Source organism: Mus musculus, chromosome 5, assembly GCF_000001635.26.
Source record: "Mus musculus strain C57BL/6J chromosome 5, GRCm38.p6 C57BL/6J".
NCBI classification, from domain to species: Eukaryota; Metazoa; Chordata; class Mammalia; order Rodentia; family Muridae; genus Mus; species Mus musculus.
In genome coordinates this window covers 36,489,439-36,506,389 of record NC_000071.6, presented here as the reverse complement: position 1 = coordinate 36,506,389, position 16,951 = coordinate 36,489,439, and the positions used below count along the sequence as shown (strand labels likewise).

At 48.2% G+C, this 16,951-nt stretch overlaps 1 protein-coding gene across 11 annotated transcripts in view; it reads left to right on the top strand.

The window, feature by feature from the left end:
* Tbc1d14 (TBC1 domain family, member 14) overlaps positions 1–15,786 on the top strand; it is a 95,668-nt gene extending 79,882 nt beyond the window's left edge. For 4 of the 11 annotated variants that reach the window (NM_001113362.1, NM_133910.3, XM_006503645.1 and 1 more), the window contains 3 exons: positions 1,256–1,365; positions 11,114–11,372; positions 13,276–15,786. In NM_001113362.1, coding sequence (NP_001106833.1) covers positions 1,256–1,365; positions 11,114–11,372; positions 13,276–13,341 — 435 coding nt within the window. In that variant the 3' untranslated portion in view covers positions 13,342–15,786. The remainder of the gene's footprint in view (positions 1–1,255; positions 1,366–11,113; positions 11,373–13,275) is intronic. The other 7 variants (XM_006503640.3, XM_006503641.4, XM_006503642.4 and 4 more) reach the window with 3 other exon arrangements.
* Positions 15,787–16,951: the final 1,165 nt, after the last annotated feature.

The following is a 16,951-nucleotide window of genomic DNA, read 5'->3' as shown; positions in this document are numbered from 1 at the left end:
AAACTCCTGGTCCCCTGCTATCGTCTCTCACGTCTCCCAACTTGTGGGATACGGGGTTTCGGGGTTTCGGTGCTTTAAGTTCTCTTAACTGAGTAGTTACAGCAATTCCTTTCACAAGCAGATGAAAACTTTCTAAGAAAAGGAGTGGCATCTTTAGGAGAGATTCACACCCTGAATAGCTTATTGCTGCTAACTTACTGACTTATTGTCTGCATTAGTCCTGGCTATCAATTTAATTTGTTTGTTTGGTTTTGGAAAAAGGTCTTATCTGATAAGCCAGCTGGCCTTGGATGCAGAAGCCCGCTGTCTCAGGCTCCCAACTGCCAGAGCTATAGGTGTGCGCCATCCCGCCACACTCTTAACTTTCCCATTCTCTGTAGAGTCAGATGATACCTGCTTTGGCCAGTTTGAGCTTTCTCTCTTGAATACAGACTGAAGAGAGGGAGAAGCAGCAGGTGCTGCTGAGTGGGACCTTTGCTCTGGTGACCATCAGGCCAGGTGACTGCTGTGGGCTTTCCTACTCACTGGAGGCCTCTACACACAAGTATCTCTAGACGTTGCCTCCTGTCCCTGTGCTCTACAGTGTAGTCCTGTCAGGAAAATGAGTAAAAGTCAGGGCTGGGCTCTACTTCTGCCCCTGGTGGACGTGTAGAGCAGACCCCCAGCCCAGGCGTGGCTGCTCCCACCTAGCAGGAGCTCTTCTTTTATGTTGGTTGCACCACGCTGTCTCTCCCCTGACCCTGCTTTCTTTCTTTTCTTACAAAGCATGTACGAAGCCTAGCCTCTTTCTGCTTTCTCCTTGTGGGATTTTTCTTCACAGTGGTCAAGGCCTGCATGTTTAAGAAAAACATGCTGTGTTGTCCGTCCCTCATACTCTAGTCTCGTCTCTCCCTCTGGAGGTGCTCACCCTAGGCAGCAGGCAGCCTTGCTTTCCCAGCCGTCCCACACAGCGCTCCAGCAGCTTTCGTGCATTCCAGGGCGTGGTTCAAGTCCCAGCTCTACCCTGACTGGTACTTTGCCCCTGTGTGGCAAGTTAAGCACCTGCTGTGGGTTTCAGTGTCTTCCCCTGTAACTAGAAGAAATGATGGGATACAGTCAGAGCTGCCCTGGGAAGCTGAGAGGCAGAGTTATACTTATCTGCATGTTACCTGGATAACAATTATTTATATTCTAAGTGTGCAAAGCTCTTGACGCTTGTGGATTGAAAAATCATGCTGACGACTAGTTTACTAGTGTGTTTAACATTGTCTCCTAGATGTTGACTTACTTTGCTGCATTTGAGGTATTCTTTGAAGAAAACTTGCCGAAATTGTTTGCGCATTTCAAGAAAAACAACTTAACTGCAGATATCTACCTAATCGATTGGTAAGACTCGACTTTTCTGGTTTCCAGAGTACTTGTCATCCCTGCTTACTTCCTGTTGTCACTGCCAGCTTCTTGGAGGACTCATCTGAGTTCCCTTCTCCTGCTTCCCAGTGCCCCTCTGCTTTGAACACCTATTGTTTATTCTCCAGGCTCTTTGTCATAGTCTGTGACTTGACTGGCCTTAAGAACCTATTAGTTCTTAAAGCACCATTGCCAATCCATTAAATAAGATGTCTCTGGGCAGCAAGTCTGCCAGACCTTTTACTAGAAGTCCACTATGTAATATGGGGGCTTGAGTAAGTGTGGCAGGGAGAAGCGGCATGAGGGCCTCAGCTTTGGATACCACCCAGCTGCAGAGACTGAGAGAGAGGAGGCAGTGGACCTCAATGTAGGCTCAGGGAGGTGTGGGGAACCACGTGTGGGGCCTCAGAACAGCAGAGCAGCTAGGCTGATGGTGTTGGGGACATTGCAGAAGGATAAGGATAAGGGTGGGGAGTTTGGGAAGCCAGAACACTGGGTCTCAGAGGCCGAGCTGTGGGCCATAGGACATGGGGCAAATTGTGCTTGTTGTCTAAGTCAGCTTGAAGCAGCTTGGGAGACAGGAGTTCCTGGGCGAGAGCTCAGCGAAGGAAAGCAGGGGTGGTGGGAATTAGGGAGAGGAGTTATTGGCAGGTTTTAGGATGTGTTGTGGACTTGCCAGGGGATCGTGGTGCTGATGAGGGTGCTCTGATGAGGGATTGCTGGTGTCAGTGGCTGATAGCTGAAACACAGAGGGGCCAGATTTGACTTTGAGCATGAGAATTTTGAGGGGCCTCTGGAAGACTTGAGATAGATGTTTCCAGAGAGCTGTAAGTAGGAAGCCTCAGAATTATGAGCATAAGAAGTAGATCAGCTAAGTCTTTGTAGAGAAGAAGTTGTGTCATCCTCAAGGTTACCAGGATGAGGGCCAGGTGACAGGCCTGGACCTGAGTGCTGCAGGGGACAGTTGTCATGTGGTGGAATAATGTGCCTCAGCAACCCTGTGTCGCAGCTGCGCATTACATACTGCACCGTGCTTTGCAAGGATCAGGGAAGGTCTCTAATCGTGCTCCAGACCATGATCATTGGCTTTTCAGGGTGACTAGAGTAGTCTTGGAAAAGGGGCTCTTTGGGGGAGAGATGTTACTTGGCCAGAAGGCCCATCTGGACCACAGCACTAACTCAGAGAGGTAAAATAAGCTTGTTAGCTACTCTGGACAGAGTGCTGGCTGGTTTGGGTTTCTCCTCATTTTTTTCTTCAGGGGGCAAGAGAACTTCTAGAAGATAATTCTAAATGCTGACAAAGCCTAGGCCAAACCACTTGATAGAGCAGACCTGCCTACATCCTTGGGAATGAGTGTCAGCTATCCATTGTGTGGCTCATGCCTTAACCTGGAGACTGTTCTGAGTTCGACTTAATGTATGAGGGTTTGGTGGTTGCACTTGCAGCAGAAGCCACTGGAGCTGATGTTGCTGTAGAATTTAAACACCAACCTTGGATTGGCTTCCATTTAGGATTCTCTGCTGTCCCTTCTGCCAGTCCTACATATAAATGTTTGGGATGCCCTTTTAAAAGGATACCCTTGCTTAACAGATGATTTACCCCCTCTCTTAACGAACATTTTGAGTGCACAGGTGGATTCTTGCTGTCCTAATTTATCTATATTTGACTCTCACCCCTGAGACCATGAGTTTTGCTGACTTAGAGCAGAGAACAAGCATCACCGAGAGGCAGACCCTCCGCACAGCCAGAGCCTAGATAGCTACCTGGTCTTAGAGAAGCCTTGCACAGGAACCTTGGAGTCTAGGTTGGGGGTTCAGATGTCTTTCTAATTGTGGGTTACAGAATGCTCCATGACAGGACACTAGAGGGTGACAGTAGAACATTAACTTGTGTGTGTTGAGACAGAGGCTCCATGAATCAGAACCACCATGACAACGTGGACAGGGTTCTGAAATGTTCTGTTCTGTAGGTCATGGTCTACTCTCACTGACGATGGTGGTTGTGTCCTGAAAGTCATGGCCTAAAGGGCAGCTTTGTTTGCTTCTGTCCCAGCCTTCAAGACTGTGGGTCTAGGGTGTCCACAAGGAAAGGAACCTTGACTGGGTTTTCCTTCTGAGACCTTCACCACGATGTGGCTGAGACCTGAAGCCTTCTGGGTACTATGCTTCCTGAGAGTGTGTGACCTGTTCCTGATGTCATGCTCTCTCTTTCTGTAATAAGGGCCAAGTAGGATACCCATTGTGTATGCAGTCCCCATGCTGGGCTAGGCACACAGGAAGTCTGGGAATGCTGTGTTAAAGTTGAACCAAGTTCAGGGAGTGCCTTCTGTTATCCTTACTCTCCTAGTCGTCTGCAGAAAGCCCTGTTGGCTCTCAGTGTGTGCTGATGGTCAGGGCAAGTTTTACTCACTGGAGGCTGCCTTGTGAAAAATATTCAATGCTTTGTCCCTGAAGCTTTCTCACCCAGTGTCACTCTCTAGTGTGTGTGCTGTTTAGTGTGACTCTAGAGCCTTTTTCCCATTGTGTCCTGCCACGTCCTCAAGCTACATCCACACTCAAAATTACTGGGCCTGCCTTCACGTCACTGTGCTCTGCATAGTGCATAGGATGTATGAGGAGTATCTGGGCTCAGGGATCAGCAGCTGTGCCAGCTCCTCCTCCCCTGCATGGCTGCTCTGCTGTCCTCCATGCTACAGCACCCAAGCTCTCAAAGCATCTTATTTTATGCCGTTCCTCTTGGAACCTCATGCTTCACTCTGTATCCTCAAGTCCTGGGCTAGACAAGGACATTTCTATTTCCAAGGGTCCCTAAAGTCATGTGTCCACTTGTCCTGCTGCACAGATTTCTCCCCTACTAGCCCTGCAGGACAGAGCTTTATGAAGCTGGAAAGGGCCCTTGATTCTCTGTAGACTGTCTGCCTCTCTGCTGTAGATGTGAAGATCAGAGCAAGGGCGTGTCAGCTGTCTTCTTTTCCTGTGGAGTTTTGAGTGTCCTGACTATCAGGAATTCAGATGCTATGGGGGAGCTGATGAGAAGCAGTTTAACTTCCCAAAAGATTTCTCTCTTGTGTCCAGTGGCAGAGTTATTTAGGGATCTGAGTTGGTTTTGTAACAATAATCTTAAACTAATCAAAAGACCTAGCAAAGTGTTCCATAGATGACGACACCTTGAAATGAAGAGCTGTCATTGTGAGTTTTCTCCTTGTTCAAGGAAGTGACTGTCAGTGATTTGGGTTTCCATTGCATTTTGTATGAAGTTCATTCATGCGCCTCAGCTTCTGGGCTATGGATCTGTCCTGCGACACCTTGGGAGTAGGAAGCACATTGTAGTCTGGGGGGGGGGGGGGAGAGAACACACACACTCCCACACGCTCTGGAAATGTGCTGGCTAACTAGGACTTTGAGTGTGGTAGAAGGGAGTAGCAACTGTAGCAGTACTGGCATGCAGCCCTTGTGAGGTCAGGCCTTACCATCACTCCTAGCTAGGTGTTGGATCAGAGAGGACTCTGCTGAATCCTCAGGCTAGGGCTGCCTACGGCAGAAAATGGTTTTCTGACCACTCTTAAGACCAGGAGTGTTTCTAGACTCTGCCTGAATTTGAACTGACTCTAGCTGTCCTTGGCTTTGCCTGTATGCAAATCTACACTGGGAGTCGGCTGCCTCAGGCCCGAGAGTTCTCACCAGCACCCCTGTTGTACCAGTTCTTAACTTTCTTAGAAATATGGAGAACTTGGATAGGGTAGCAGCTGAGGGTCTTCTGAACCCAGTGCTGGGGGAAAGGCTCATTTCTATAAATCAGTCAGCTTGAGGAAGTTGCACAAAGCTAAAAGTTGGTGCCAGGGCCTGTAGGTCTAAGTCTTCAGCCATAGTTTCTCTGAGGACATGGCAGCTAGGTGACATTTCCTCCACCCAATTCTGTGATCAGGTTTCCTATCATGCCCTTTGTTTTCAGTGTCATCTTTTGCAGAGTAGAGGTGAGATTGCCTCTCTTTAGGGTGTAGTAAGGAGGCATGCTCCAAGTGCAAGGGTGCTCCCAGGTCGCTGTTTGCAGCCTCACATGTAGCCAGTGTCTCTGCAAGGAGGACTCGAGGTACAGCTGATGTGGAAGGGGCCTGTACTCCCTCCACACTTCTCCCTGGGCCTTCAGTTCTTTTCCTAGCTAACCTAATACAAGCTCAGATAAGTGATTGGGCTGGACATGGCTATATAAAAATATTTCTCTTAAGTTGCAAAGTGTCAACAGGAAAAATGATCCCTCTGCCCATATGTATTTTAGAGAAATGAATGCTCACAGCTCTGGTGTTGTTATCTTGAAAGTCCATGCACTGGCACAGCAGCACAGAAATGCCTTGCTTTGCAGTAGTTGGACTCAGCCCTCAAAGTGCCTTGCTCGATAGGTAGGTCAGTATTTGCAGTGGCCAGGGGGAGGAAGCAAAGAAAGAGTTCTTGATTTCTGTCTTCTGGCTGTGGTAAGAGCTCCAGAAGGTCTTGGGAAGGTCAAGGGACTTCACTGTCCACCCTACTTATGTACACAGTCACTGACCCGGAGCAGGATGGAACCTTAAGTCATAGAGAGGATGTTAATTTGGGCCCCGAGATCAGGGGAAGGCTATGTGCACACATCAGCCCTCCCACTCCACCCAGTTCTGCAGGACGAGGGCATCAACTCAGCCTGTGGCTGAGCCAAGTAGCCCACTAGCCTGTGGAGTTTCGGCTCAGCTCCTTTTCAGTGACTCTTGAGTCTGAATGTGGTCTGAAATCTGGCTAAATGTGTGCAGATTCCTGGCACTAAAAGATAGAGAATGGGGATGCCAGCTCCAAGCGTCTGAGCTGGGAGAGAGGAGTCTGAGGGGGCTGCTGAGCACTGAAGGTCTGAGCCTGAGGAGCACTTGCAGCCCAGAGCAGAGGACAGGAGAAGGGAGCTCATGACTTGATGGCTATAGATGGCCCCTGACCTAAGCAGAGGCACTTTTAGGAGTATGTTTCTGAGATGTCTGCTGGAACCTGCAAAGCCCACAGAAATAACTCAGTAATGACAGATCCCCTCTTGCCAGCACTGTACTGTCTCTGAGAAAACTACGGCTGCTTTGAATGGCAGATAGGGAAAGGATACATGAGGTACAATGTGAACGTTGACAAGAAACACTTGGTTATGACCATGTGAAGACACAGGGAGGAGCAGGCAGACCTTCTATAAGCCAGAAAGAAGGCCTCAGAAGAAGCTGCACATCCCGGCTTACACCTTAGTCCTACGAAGACACCAAATTGTGTGGAAGTAGATGTCCGTATTTAAGCACAAACAAGACAAAGCAAAATGCCTACAAACAAAACAACAAGCAAACAGGAAGATTCGCCTACCCCTTTATGATTCCTAGTGTCAGAAACAGCCTCCCAAGGAAGTCACCATGGCTGAGACTTGGATGATGTCTTAGTCAGGGTTTCTATTCCTGCACAAACATCATGACCAAGAAGCAGTTGGGGAGGAAAGGGTTTATTCAGCTTAAACTTCCATACTGCTGTTCATCACCAAGGAAGTCAGGACTGGAATTCAAGCAGGGCAGGGAGCAGGACCTGATGCAGAGGCCATGGAGGGATGTTATTTACTGGCTTGCTTTCCCTGGTTTGCTCAGCCTGCTCTCTTATAGAACCAAGACTACCAGCCCAGAGATGGCACCACCCACAAGGGGACCTCCCCCCTTGATCACTAATTGAGAAAATGCCCCACAGCTGGATCTCGTGGAGGCATTTCCCCAACTGAAGCTCCTTTCTCTGTGATAACTCCAGCTGTGTCAAGTTGACACAAAACTAGCCAGTACAGATGAGGTATGAACCAAGGAAGACTTTCTTTAAAAGGTGCGTGTGCACCAGTCAGAATGACTAAGATCAAAATTCAGGTGACAGCAGATGCTGGCGAGGATGTGGAGAAAGAGGAACACTCCTCCATTGCTGGTGGGATTGCAAGCTTGTATAACCACTCTGGAAGTCAGTCTGGCGATTCCTCAGAAAATTGGACGTAGTACTACCAGAAGATCCAGCAATACCTCTCCTGGGCATATACCCAGAAGATGTTCCAACTGGTAATAAGGACACATGCTCCTCTATGTTCATAGCAGCCTTATTTATAATAGCCAGAAGCTGGAAAGAACCCAGATGTCCCTCAGCAGAGGAATGGATACAGAAAATGTGGTATATTTACACAATGGAGTACTACTCAGCTATTAAAAACAATGAATTTATGAAATTCTTGGGCAAATGGATGTATCTGGAGTATATCATCCTGAGTGAGGTAACCCAATCACAAAAGAACTCACATGATATGTACTCACTGATAAGTGGTTATTAGCCCAGAAACTTAGAATACCCAAGATACAATTTGCAAAACACAAGAAAATCAAGAAGGAAGACCAACGTGTGGATATTTCATTCCTCCTTAGAATAGAGAACAAAATACCCATGGAAGGAGTTACAGAGACAAAGTTTGGAGCTAAGACAAAAGGATGGACCATCCAGAGACTACCCCACCTGGGGATCCATCCCATAATCAGCCACCAAACCCAAACACTATTATATATGCCAGCAAAATTTTGCTGAAAGGACCCTGATATAGCTGTCTCGTGTGAGGCTATGCCAGTGCCTGGCAAATACAAAAGTGGATGCTCACAGTCATCTATTGGATAGAACACAGGGCCCCGAATGGAGGAGCTAGAGAAAGTACCCAAGGAGCTGAAGGAGTCTGCAACTCTATAGGTGGAACAACAATATGAACTAACCAGTACCCCCAGAGCTCATGTCTCTAGGTGCATATGTAGCAGAAGATGGCCTAGTCAGCCATCATTGGGAAGAGAGGCCCCTTGGTCTTGCAAACTATATATGCCCCAGGACAGGGGAAACACCAGGGCTAAGAAGTGGGAGTAAGTGGGTAGGGGAGCAGGGCAGGGGGAGGGTATAGGGAACTTTTGGGATAGCATTTGAAATGTAAATAAAGAAAATATCTAATAAAAAATTACTCAATCATCAAAAAAAAAAAAAGGTGTGTGCGAGCACACACACACACACACACACACACAAAGGTGATATCATAATCTAAGCCTTAATCATTGCGCTCTCATATACAACAAGTGGTAGGTCCTAACAGTGAGGTCAAGGAGACTTCTATGTGTGGTGTAGGCTGGGAGCAGTTTGGTAACCTTCACTTTTTGATCCTGGTGGTCTTTTCTTGGCTTGGTGCTTTCTCCACAGACTGTTTGCACAGCTATGTTACTGGCACAGAACTTTCCTTTGAGCTGCTAGTCAGTTCATGTATCACTTGAATGTCCACCCTTCATCATATAACATGTCTCAAACTCAGATTATAAAATGACAGTTTCATTCTTTGGGTGGCTTAGCTGGTGACCTGAAGTCTTGGGTTTCTTCTTTGCTTCCCTACAACTGCCCAGGTCATACCTGAACTAAGCCAGCTCTCCCCTGCTCCCTCTCTGCTCCATGTCCAAATTCAAGACAGCAGCTGTCTGGACCATTTGCCCAGCCTGCTTCTCTCCAGGAGCTGTCCGCATGCTGCTGCCTCAGACTCTGCCAGGTCACTCAGGAGAAATTCCAACGCCTGTAGAACAGCCTGCCCTGCCCATTCTGAGCCCTTGTTCTTCCCCAGGCAGCCTTTTCTCCAGTACCTGTTTCCTCATCCACTGGCACGATCTGTCATCATGCTAGCCTCACAGTTGAGTTGTCATGAGCCTGTGTCACAGGCATGAGGAACATCCCTGCAGCTCCTCCCCTGGCCACCGGCTTCCTCTTCGGGGTGGATGGAAGTATCTCCTCAGCAGTGTGTTCTTTCCTGACCAGCTGAAGTAGAGCATCCACATGCATTCAGCTCTCTGTGCATGCTTAGTGCATGGCCTCCTGATGATCCCTTTCTGTCCTTAAGCCCCATCTGTCTGTCTGTCCCTTCTGTTCTGAGTTGTCTGTCTGTCCAGTGCTTTGTATCTTCATTGCCAATGAGTAGCAACTTACATATATATAGCAGGCTTCAAGAAAGGATTTATAGCTAGGACTCTCGAGTCCTGACACAGGAGGATGACAAGTTTGAGGCCATCCTTGGTCTACTTTGTTCTTTTTAAAGAGGCCCAAGGGGCTGGAGAGATGGCTCGGTGGTTAAGAGCATGTTCTACTCTTCCAGAGGACCCACGTTTGGTTCCCAGCACCCACATCAGGTGGTTCACAATCACTTATAACTCCAGCTCCATGGGGACCTGATGCCTCTGGCTTCCACAGGTACCTGTACTCATGTGTACATACCCACACATACACATAACTTAAAATATTAAAAAATAAATCTTGGGAGAAAAAAAAAGCTGTCTTGCCTGATGTATTTAGAATCAGAAAGGATGGGTACACATCCCATCCTCAGGGAGACCTGGCCTTGCTCTTCAGTGCTGGCCAGTGCCTACCTGGAGGAGTCGATGAAGAGCCACATGCAAAGACAGTTTCAGGTTTGTATGCTACATGAGAAAGAGAGAAGAGTCAAGTTCACTTCATGGGTTTGGGAATGTGCAGGGAATCGTTTTCGTTGCTCTCATTGGCCCCATCAGTCTTTAAGGAGACAGGAGACATGGTTCCCATCTGTGGACTGGTACCTGTGTACGGAAGGTGTGGGTAGGTTTCTGCATTTTGATTTTCAGTTATTTTTATACAGAGTGCTGCTTTATAACTCAGACTGGCCTGGACTTGCCATCCTTTTGACTCGGTCTCCTAAGGACGAGGGTTACACATGTGTGCTACCAAACAAAGTGCGTGGTTTAGATCCACCTGGTGACATAGGCACAGTCCAGTTAGAAGTGCTTGACCCCAGGACACAGTTGTTAGGCACTTTGGATTGTAATTACCACTTGTATTTGAGTGCGTACGCTGTGTGGGTCAGAGGTCAGCTCCAAGGGGTCATTCCTCAGAAGCTATTCAACTTGTTTTAGAGACAGGATTTCACATTGGCCTGGAGTTCATCAAGTAGACTACCTAAGCTGGCCAGCAAGCCCTGGGAATCTGTGCCGTCTGAGATTCCAGGTACATACCATTGCACCTGCTGCTGGGCATCAAACACAGGTCCTCCCCTCACCACTAAGTCATCTTAACAGCTCCCAATTGTCATATTTTTAAGAGAATATCTTTCATCTGATGGTTTGCATTATTAAAGTGTAAGATCGGTTTTTAGTAATTTACGGTGACATTTGAGAAAGCCAGGCATAGTGGCATACACCTGTAACCCCATCACTCAGAGGTTGTTAGTAACAGGAGAATAGTGAGTTCTAGTCCAGCCTAGTCTGCTGTGTAACTTGATTCTTTCTCAAAAACCCAACAATGACAACAGAAAAATTGATACCTTGTTGCTTTGCTGATCCCTACTAGGAAAATGGTACTCTCCTCTTTGTTCTGATTTCCTAGCTCACTCCAAGCTCTACTGAGTGTGTCTCAGACACATGTCTTACTATGTGGGTCTTACTAGACCCAGTATGCAGCACCTGTCTCAGCAGGCACATAGTAGGAGTGATTCAGGATCTGATTCAGAAGCTGTGGTGTTTGATAACACGTGGATGCTGAAGTGCTGTTTTGTGTAAAATGTAAATTGGCATTCCGAGTGAATGCAGGCCCGTGTCCTCTACAGTGTGTAACGGTGTGGACTCAGGGTGCTGTGCAATGCCTTATTTGATCCCAAACCTGGAATTCTATCTCTCCCCAGGATTTTCACCTTGTACAGTAAGTCCCTGCCCTTGGACTTGGCCTGCCGCATCTGGGACGTATTCTGTCGAGATGGAGAGGAATTTCTCTTCCGCACAGCTCTGGGCATCCTGAAGCTTTTTGAAGATATCCTGACCAGGATGGACTTCATCCACAGTGCCCAGTTTCTGACCAGGCTGCCTGAGGACCTGCCCGCAGATGAAGTGTTTGCAGCTATCTCCACAGTCCAGATGCAAAGCCGGAACAAGAAATGGGCACAGGTAAGCGAGTTTGTAGCACAGCCTGAGACTGAAGCACTGTGTTGCTCAAAATAGTGCTCAGGCTGGAGGTGCGCAGCCTGGTGCCGGGCTGGGTTCTGAGAGCTGCAGGAGTGTGAGTAGGAAGACCGCCTCCATTCTGAATGTCTGCAGGACTCTGCCGGGATGCTCCGCTCCTCCCTAACCATTCCCTTTCTTATTTTCTGTGTGTATGACTCTCTGAGGGAGGAGCCGTGTATGTGCCCCACAAGAGTGTGTAGGTCAGAGACAACTCTTGGGAATTGGTTCTCTCCTTCCATTGTGTGAGTCCTAAGGCTGAACTCTGGCCTTCAGGCATGGTGGCAAGTGCTTTTACCCTCTGGGCTGTCTCAACAGCCCAAAAGTTGACTTTTGGTGAGGTTTGCACATGCACACCTTTGAAAATCTGGAAGACCACTGACTTGCATGCTTTATGTGAGAGAATTGCCCATGAATGATAGTCCAGCAAAGCAGTTAAAAAGGTGTGCACAGTCCTGCTCATGTGCTGTCATCAGCGATCCAGGAACAGAGGAGAGCCTTTCTTTGATTAATAAAGAACAGTGTGGCCAGGCGTGGTGGGCACGCCTTTAATCCCAGCACTCGGGAGGCAGAGGCAGGCGGATTTCTTAGTTCTAGGCCAGCCTGGTCTACAAATTGAGTTCCAGGACAGCCAGGGCTACACAGAGAAACCCTGTCTCGAAAAACCGAAAAAAAAAAAAGAAAAAAGAAAAAGAATAGTGTGACTAGAAACATGGGGTCCTGGCTCTGACGCTAAGCTGAGAATTTAAGATGTGGCAACAGAGCCTGAAGATAGAGTCACTTTGAAAGCTTTGTGGGAGGCCTGTGGGAGGAGTTTTGGAATCTTCCGACCTATCGGTTATGCTGGTTTTGTGGATCCAGATGGAAAGGCAGGCCTGCCCATTCCTGACTGCCTGCTCACACAGCCACAGCTGCCCATCTTCCACAGTGTTTTCAGAGATAGCATGGCTTATGCCTCACCCACAGCATGCAGAAGGATTTAGTCAGTCCAGGTTTTGGTTTTTGTGTTTTAGGGATTAGGTTAGAACTAGAGCGTGGGCCATTTGCAGTGAGACACTGGGTAGTGATAGCAGGTAATCTGATGGTAGTGGGCACTGGAGCGTTCTTGCAGCTCACGTGGTTCTCACCGGGACATGCACATTCATTTCAACTCTGTGCTGAGTGTATGGTAGTGCAGGCTTTCCACAACACGATACTGTAGGCTAGGTTAGCAGTCATGCTTTTTTGAAGGGAAAGGGTGCTTTTGTCTGCTATTGCTCCTTTTATCCAATTTTCTTGAGCCTCACTTAGTAGGTTTCTGCTTCACTCCCATCACTTGTGCTGCAAAGTAAGTCCTGTGCTGTTGGGATTCCAGGGCTTTGGAACTGGACAGGCCTTTCCACCGGTGTATTTGACAGCAGTCCCGCACCCTCACGGGCACTGACCTTCCTGATTGGGTGGATGAGATGAGGAGGAGATGGCAGCCCTGCCTTACAGAGGCTCTGCTTGGCACACAATGGGTGTGCAGCAAGGGAGCCTCTGGCTGTCACTGCTGCTGTTAGGCAGCAGTACAGTGGGATGCTTTGGAAAGGTGTCAACCAAGAGCTGGGAGAGCAGAGGGGGCACAGTCATCTCAAGACTGTCACACCTCTGGCCAGCTTCCCAGTGAGGGACCAGCTGTATGTGCACTAGTGGAAGGGTCTTGTCTGAGCCCTGGGGAAAGCCTGGGCCTCAGTGCTGTGCTCAGGGGCTAGCAGGCAAGCATGTGGGGCTTGGGGGTGGGGGGCGGTGCTGTGAGATGGCTGCTGCTTTTCTGCTGACTCGATGAGATTCTCAGGTCTAACCAGTGTTGTCTTCTCTGTGATTCCAGGTGCTGTCTGCACTGCAGAAAGACAGCCGGGAGATGGAGAAAGGAAGCCCATCCCTCAGACACTGAGGCTCAGGGTAACTCACTCCCACCGGTCAAGAAGCAGAGCTCAACATGGCACCTGTGTGCTTTCAGACTGAAGCCTGCCTGCCAAGAACAGGGGCTCTTTCCATGTTGGATTTCTGATGCTGAAGTTGGCCTTACAACAAAACAGAATTACATCCAGGTTTAGCCTTAAGCAGCTCAGTGGGCCCATGCACTGGCATTGGTCATGGCTAGCCACTGCATTTTCTACATGGGTTCAAGAAAGGGCAGGCTGTCTCCTTGAACCTTTATTCCAGCAGCAGTTAATTAAATTGTGATGCTATTATGCCAACTACTGGAAGGTACATTACAATCTTTCTTAGCCAGGATGCATGAGAAATGTTATTAGGAAACCTCAGAGTTGTTTTTGGCCCATATGCTTGTAAGAAAGGAATTACTTAGTTACTGAGATAATCTTTCCAGAGATGAAAGGTGTGTTTTAAATCTCCCTATCAAGGACATTGTAAGGAAGATGGGCCCTTGCAGGGTAGTTGCTGGTGAATCTCATAGGCTCCTGGGAACGCACCTGACTTTTGTGCTGACATTGACCCATTGTTGCCTTGACACTTGATAGCAAGAAGGCTGAGAGTTCATATCAGGATCCTACTCTGCAAAGGAGCACTCATTGCATCTTGGGAGCTAGAGTGGTTGGAGCAGGGAAGCCATATGCTGTGAAGGGACAGAGACAGGCTCTGTAAAGAGATAGGAAGGACGAGACTGCAGAGTTTGCTCCTCTTTAACCTGCTTGCTTCTGGGGAGGCTGGGCATGGCAGCCTCTGAAAACACCATTGTGTAGGAGATGGCTTCCTTGCTTTAGCTGAATGTCCCTTTTTGCCTTTGTCACCTGAGTAGCTGGATCCCTTCTAAGTGCCAGTGATTCTCCCCTGTCCCCGTCTGGCTTTAGAAATGAGTTCCACGCACTGCTATAAGGACAAGAGTAAGGCAGCCTTCCACCCTCTGTGTCCTGAGCCCTTCCCCATTGCAGCTGATTCCTCTCAGTTCATTGGTGAGGTGCTTGTTGCCCTAGCTTTTCCTTGACTTGAGAACTTTGTATAAGAAATTTTATTTTCCAGATTCACAGAAATGAACAGTTTCTACGTAGAGTAGAACAGTCCAGTATCTGTGGAAACTGGTTACCTTCTGATATCCATTGGCATTCTGGTTCCTGAGGGTGCAGGAAGGCCAGGGTTGAGAATGTATTTTCCAGCAAATCCCTGTGTGGTCTGTAGTCCACAGCCCTCCACAGCCGTACCTCCCACCCCCAGAACTCACCCTTTCCATCTCTGTGTTTCTGAGAGCTGTGGGGGAGCCCTTGACTGATTACAGCATGTGGCAGGGAGGCTTGGGGTCAGCCTCATGGCGCTGTGTTTGCATGGGTTCCCTTCATCTGCTATGCCTGTTGGTGACCGTCCAGTGTATCTGCGGGCTGTCGTATTTGTGCTCTTCACCCCATGCTCTCACTTTCCTCTTTTCTTGGAGTCTCATTTGTAGTCTGTGACTTCTTCAGGGAGGCCACAGAGCACCCTCCATGGAGCTCTCTGCCTTAGTGTGAAAGGCTGATGTCTGACCTCTTGGAGGAGGATGTCTTCACAGCCATCCATGGCCTCCAAACCCAGCCATTCCTGACATCAGACACTGAATGTAGCCCAGGCCCAGCTGGCCATAAGATGCGCACTACCCAGCCCTGTCTGCTGTCCTTCCTTGCAGATGTGTACTGAGTTTTCTCCCACAACATGGGCATCTGTTCTCTCAAGATGTATATATTTTCTTACTGTACATAAAGACATTCCTTACGTCATACAGAAAGTGTTGTGACAAGGGGACTTGGGCACCTTGTTGTGAATGCCATTGTGGGATTCTCTGTGTTCACAACCCAGCCCTTACCTTTTCTTGTTTGACATAAATCTGTGGGCATGCATGAAGTTCTCCAACAAGACTCCATGCCAGCCGAGCACTGACTGCATCTCTAGTCCAAACAAGGTCTTTATAGACTGACTGGGACTTGTGTGAGCCTGATGTACCCTCCTTCGAGGCTATACAGTTCCACGTTCCTCTACTTTGAGGGCGTCTCTCATACTTCTCTCATACTCCTGTTTTGGCAAACTGGAAACTGACCCTGCAGAGGTCTGTACCTCCCACCTCAATTGCCATTGACTTTCAGTCCCAAACTTGAGGGTGCTGGGCAGCTGGCACTCTGGAGGGAGCTTGCAGGAGAGTTCCTGTCACCTTGGGAGCAGTGCTTACTTCAGAGGTACTTCTAACTGCTCAGTTTGCCAATAGGAAACTCCTGATAACACTTGCTACATATCATGTTTTAATTGCTTGTACAGTTAACCTTTAATTTTGTTTAGTAAAGTGTATCAAACTAGGACTTTTTGAATTGTAAATATGTGGTTTTATTAAAATAAAGTCATGTAAAATTGTTACTTATGTTCACTGTGTACTTTGGTTTAACTGACATTTTTGCTTTGAAGTGTAGCAGAAAATATTTTAGAATATACTCAGGGCTTGTGAGACACAAAGCAAGGCGGGGGATTTACTCTTCTTGGGGCTTTCCAAAGTTCAGCGTGTCCTCTGGGAATCCCAGTTGTGCTGCACTTCCTGAACCCCGAGCCTTGACCTCCCCACCGCAAGCCTATGTGGCCATGATTTATGCCGTATTAGCTCCTCACACGCTGAGCTTTACATTTACCCACCCCACCCCCCACCCCCAGACAGGGTTTCTCTGTGTAGAGATGGCTATCTTGAACTCAGTAGACCACGGCTGGCATCATGCCTTCCAAGTGCTGGAATTAAAGGCATGTGCCACACTACCTAGCTATGAGGTTTTTACTTTTTGTTTGTTTGTTTCCAATTCTGGAGCTTATTTGGAGTTTGGGGTGCAGGGGTTGAGCTCCTCCTGTAAGCTACGTAGGAAAACGGCTGTGGATGTAGTAGGATCCATAGGCTACTTGGAACCAGATAGGACAAATGCCTATATATGTCACTCTCCAAATCCCACTGCTGTCACCTGTAAACCTTCTAAGACCACTGGGAGATGGCCTAAAGTGTTCCAGCCTCCAGCAGGGACCTACACAGAGCCTGCCTTCCCCTTAAAACCAGTGCTTTCATTCTCCATGCCAGCCACTGTTCTCTGCAGGTGATAGACTGTGGGATTGCAGAGAGCTGGCTGGCTGCTCTAGCTACACCAGGCTCCTCTGGGCCAAGTGTGATACCTGAATTATTAGCCTCCATGGCAGCCCCATGGAAGAGATTTGTTGTTCCAATTCCATGAATATGATACAGAATGCTTGTTCAGGCTCCGACAGCAGATTGATAACAGCTGGTCCATACCGTCCCTGAGAGAAGTGCTGGCTTCTAGATGCTTTCTGGAGAGGTCATACTTGCTTTGGGACTTTTGGTACCCGAGCACAGAGCTGGGTAAGGCCTAGATTCTTCATACTTTTCAGTACTTAAGTGTACGTTGCTGGCTGCCTTCATGTGGGGCTGGCAGTTCAGACACCCTGTCCATCATGAGCCTGTCTGAAGAATCAGGGGGAACTGCTGCACAGGAGTATAAGTGACATTCCGGAACTTTGTGGACAATGGCAAAGGA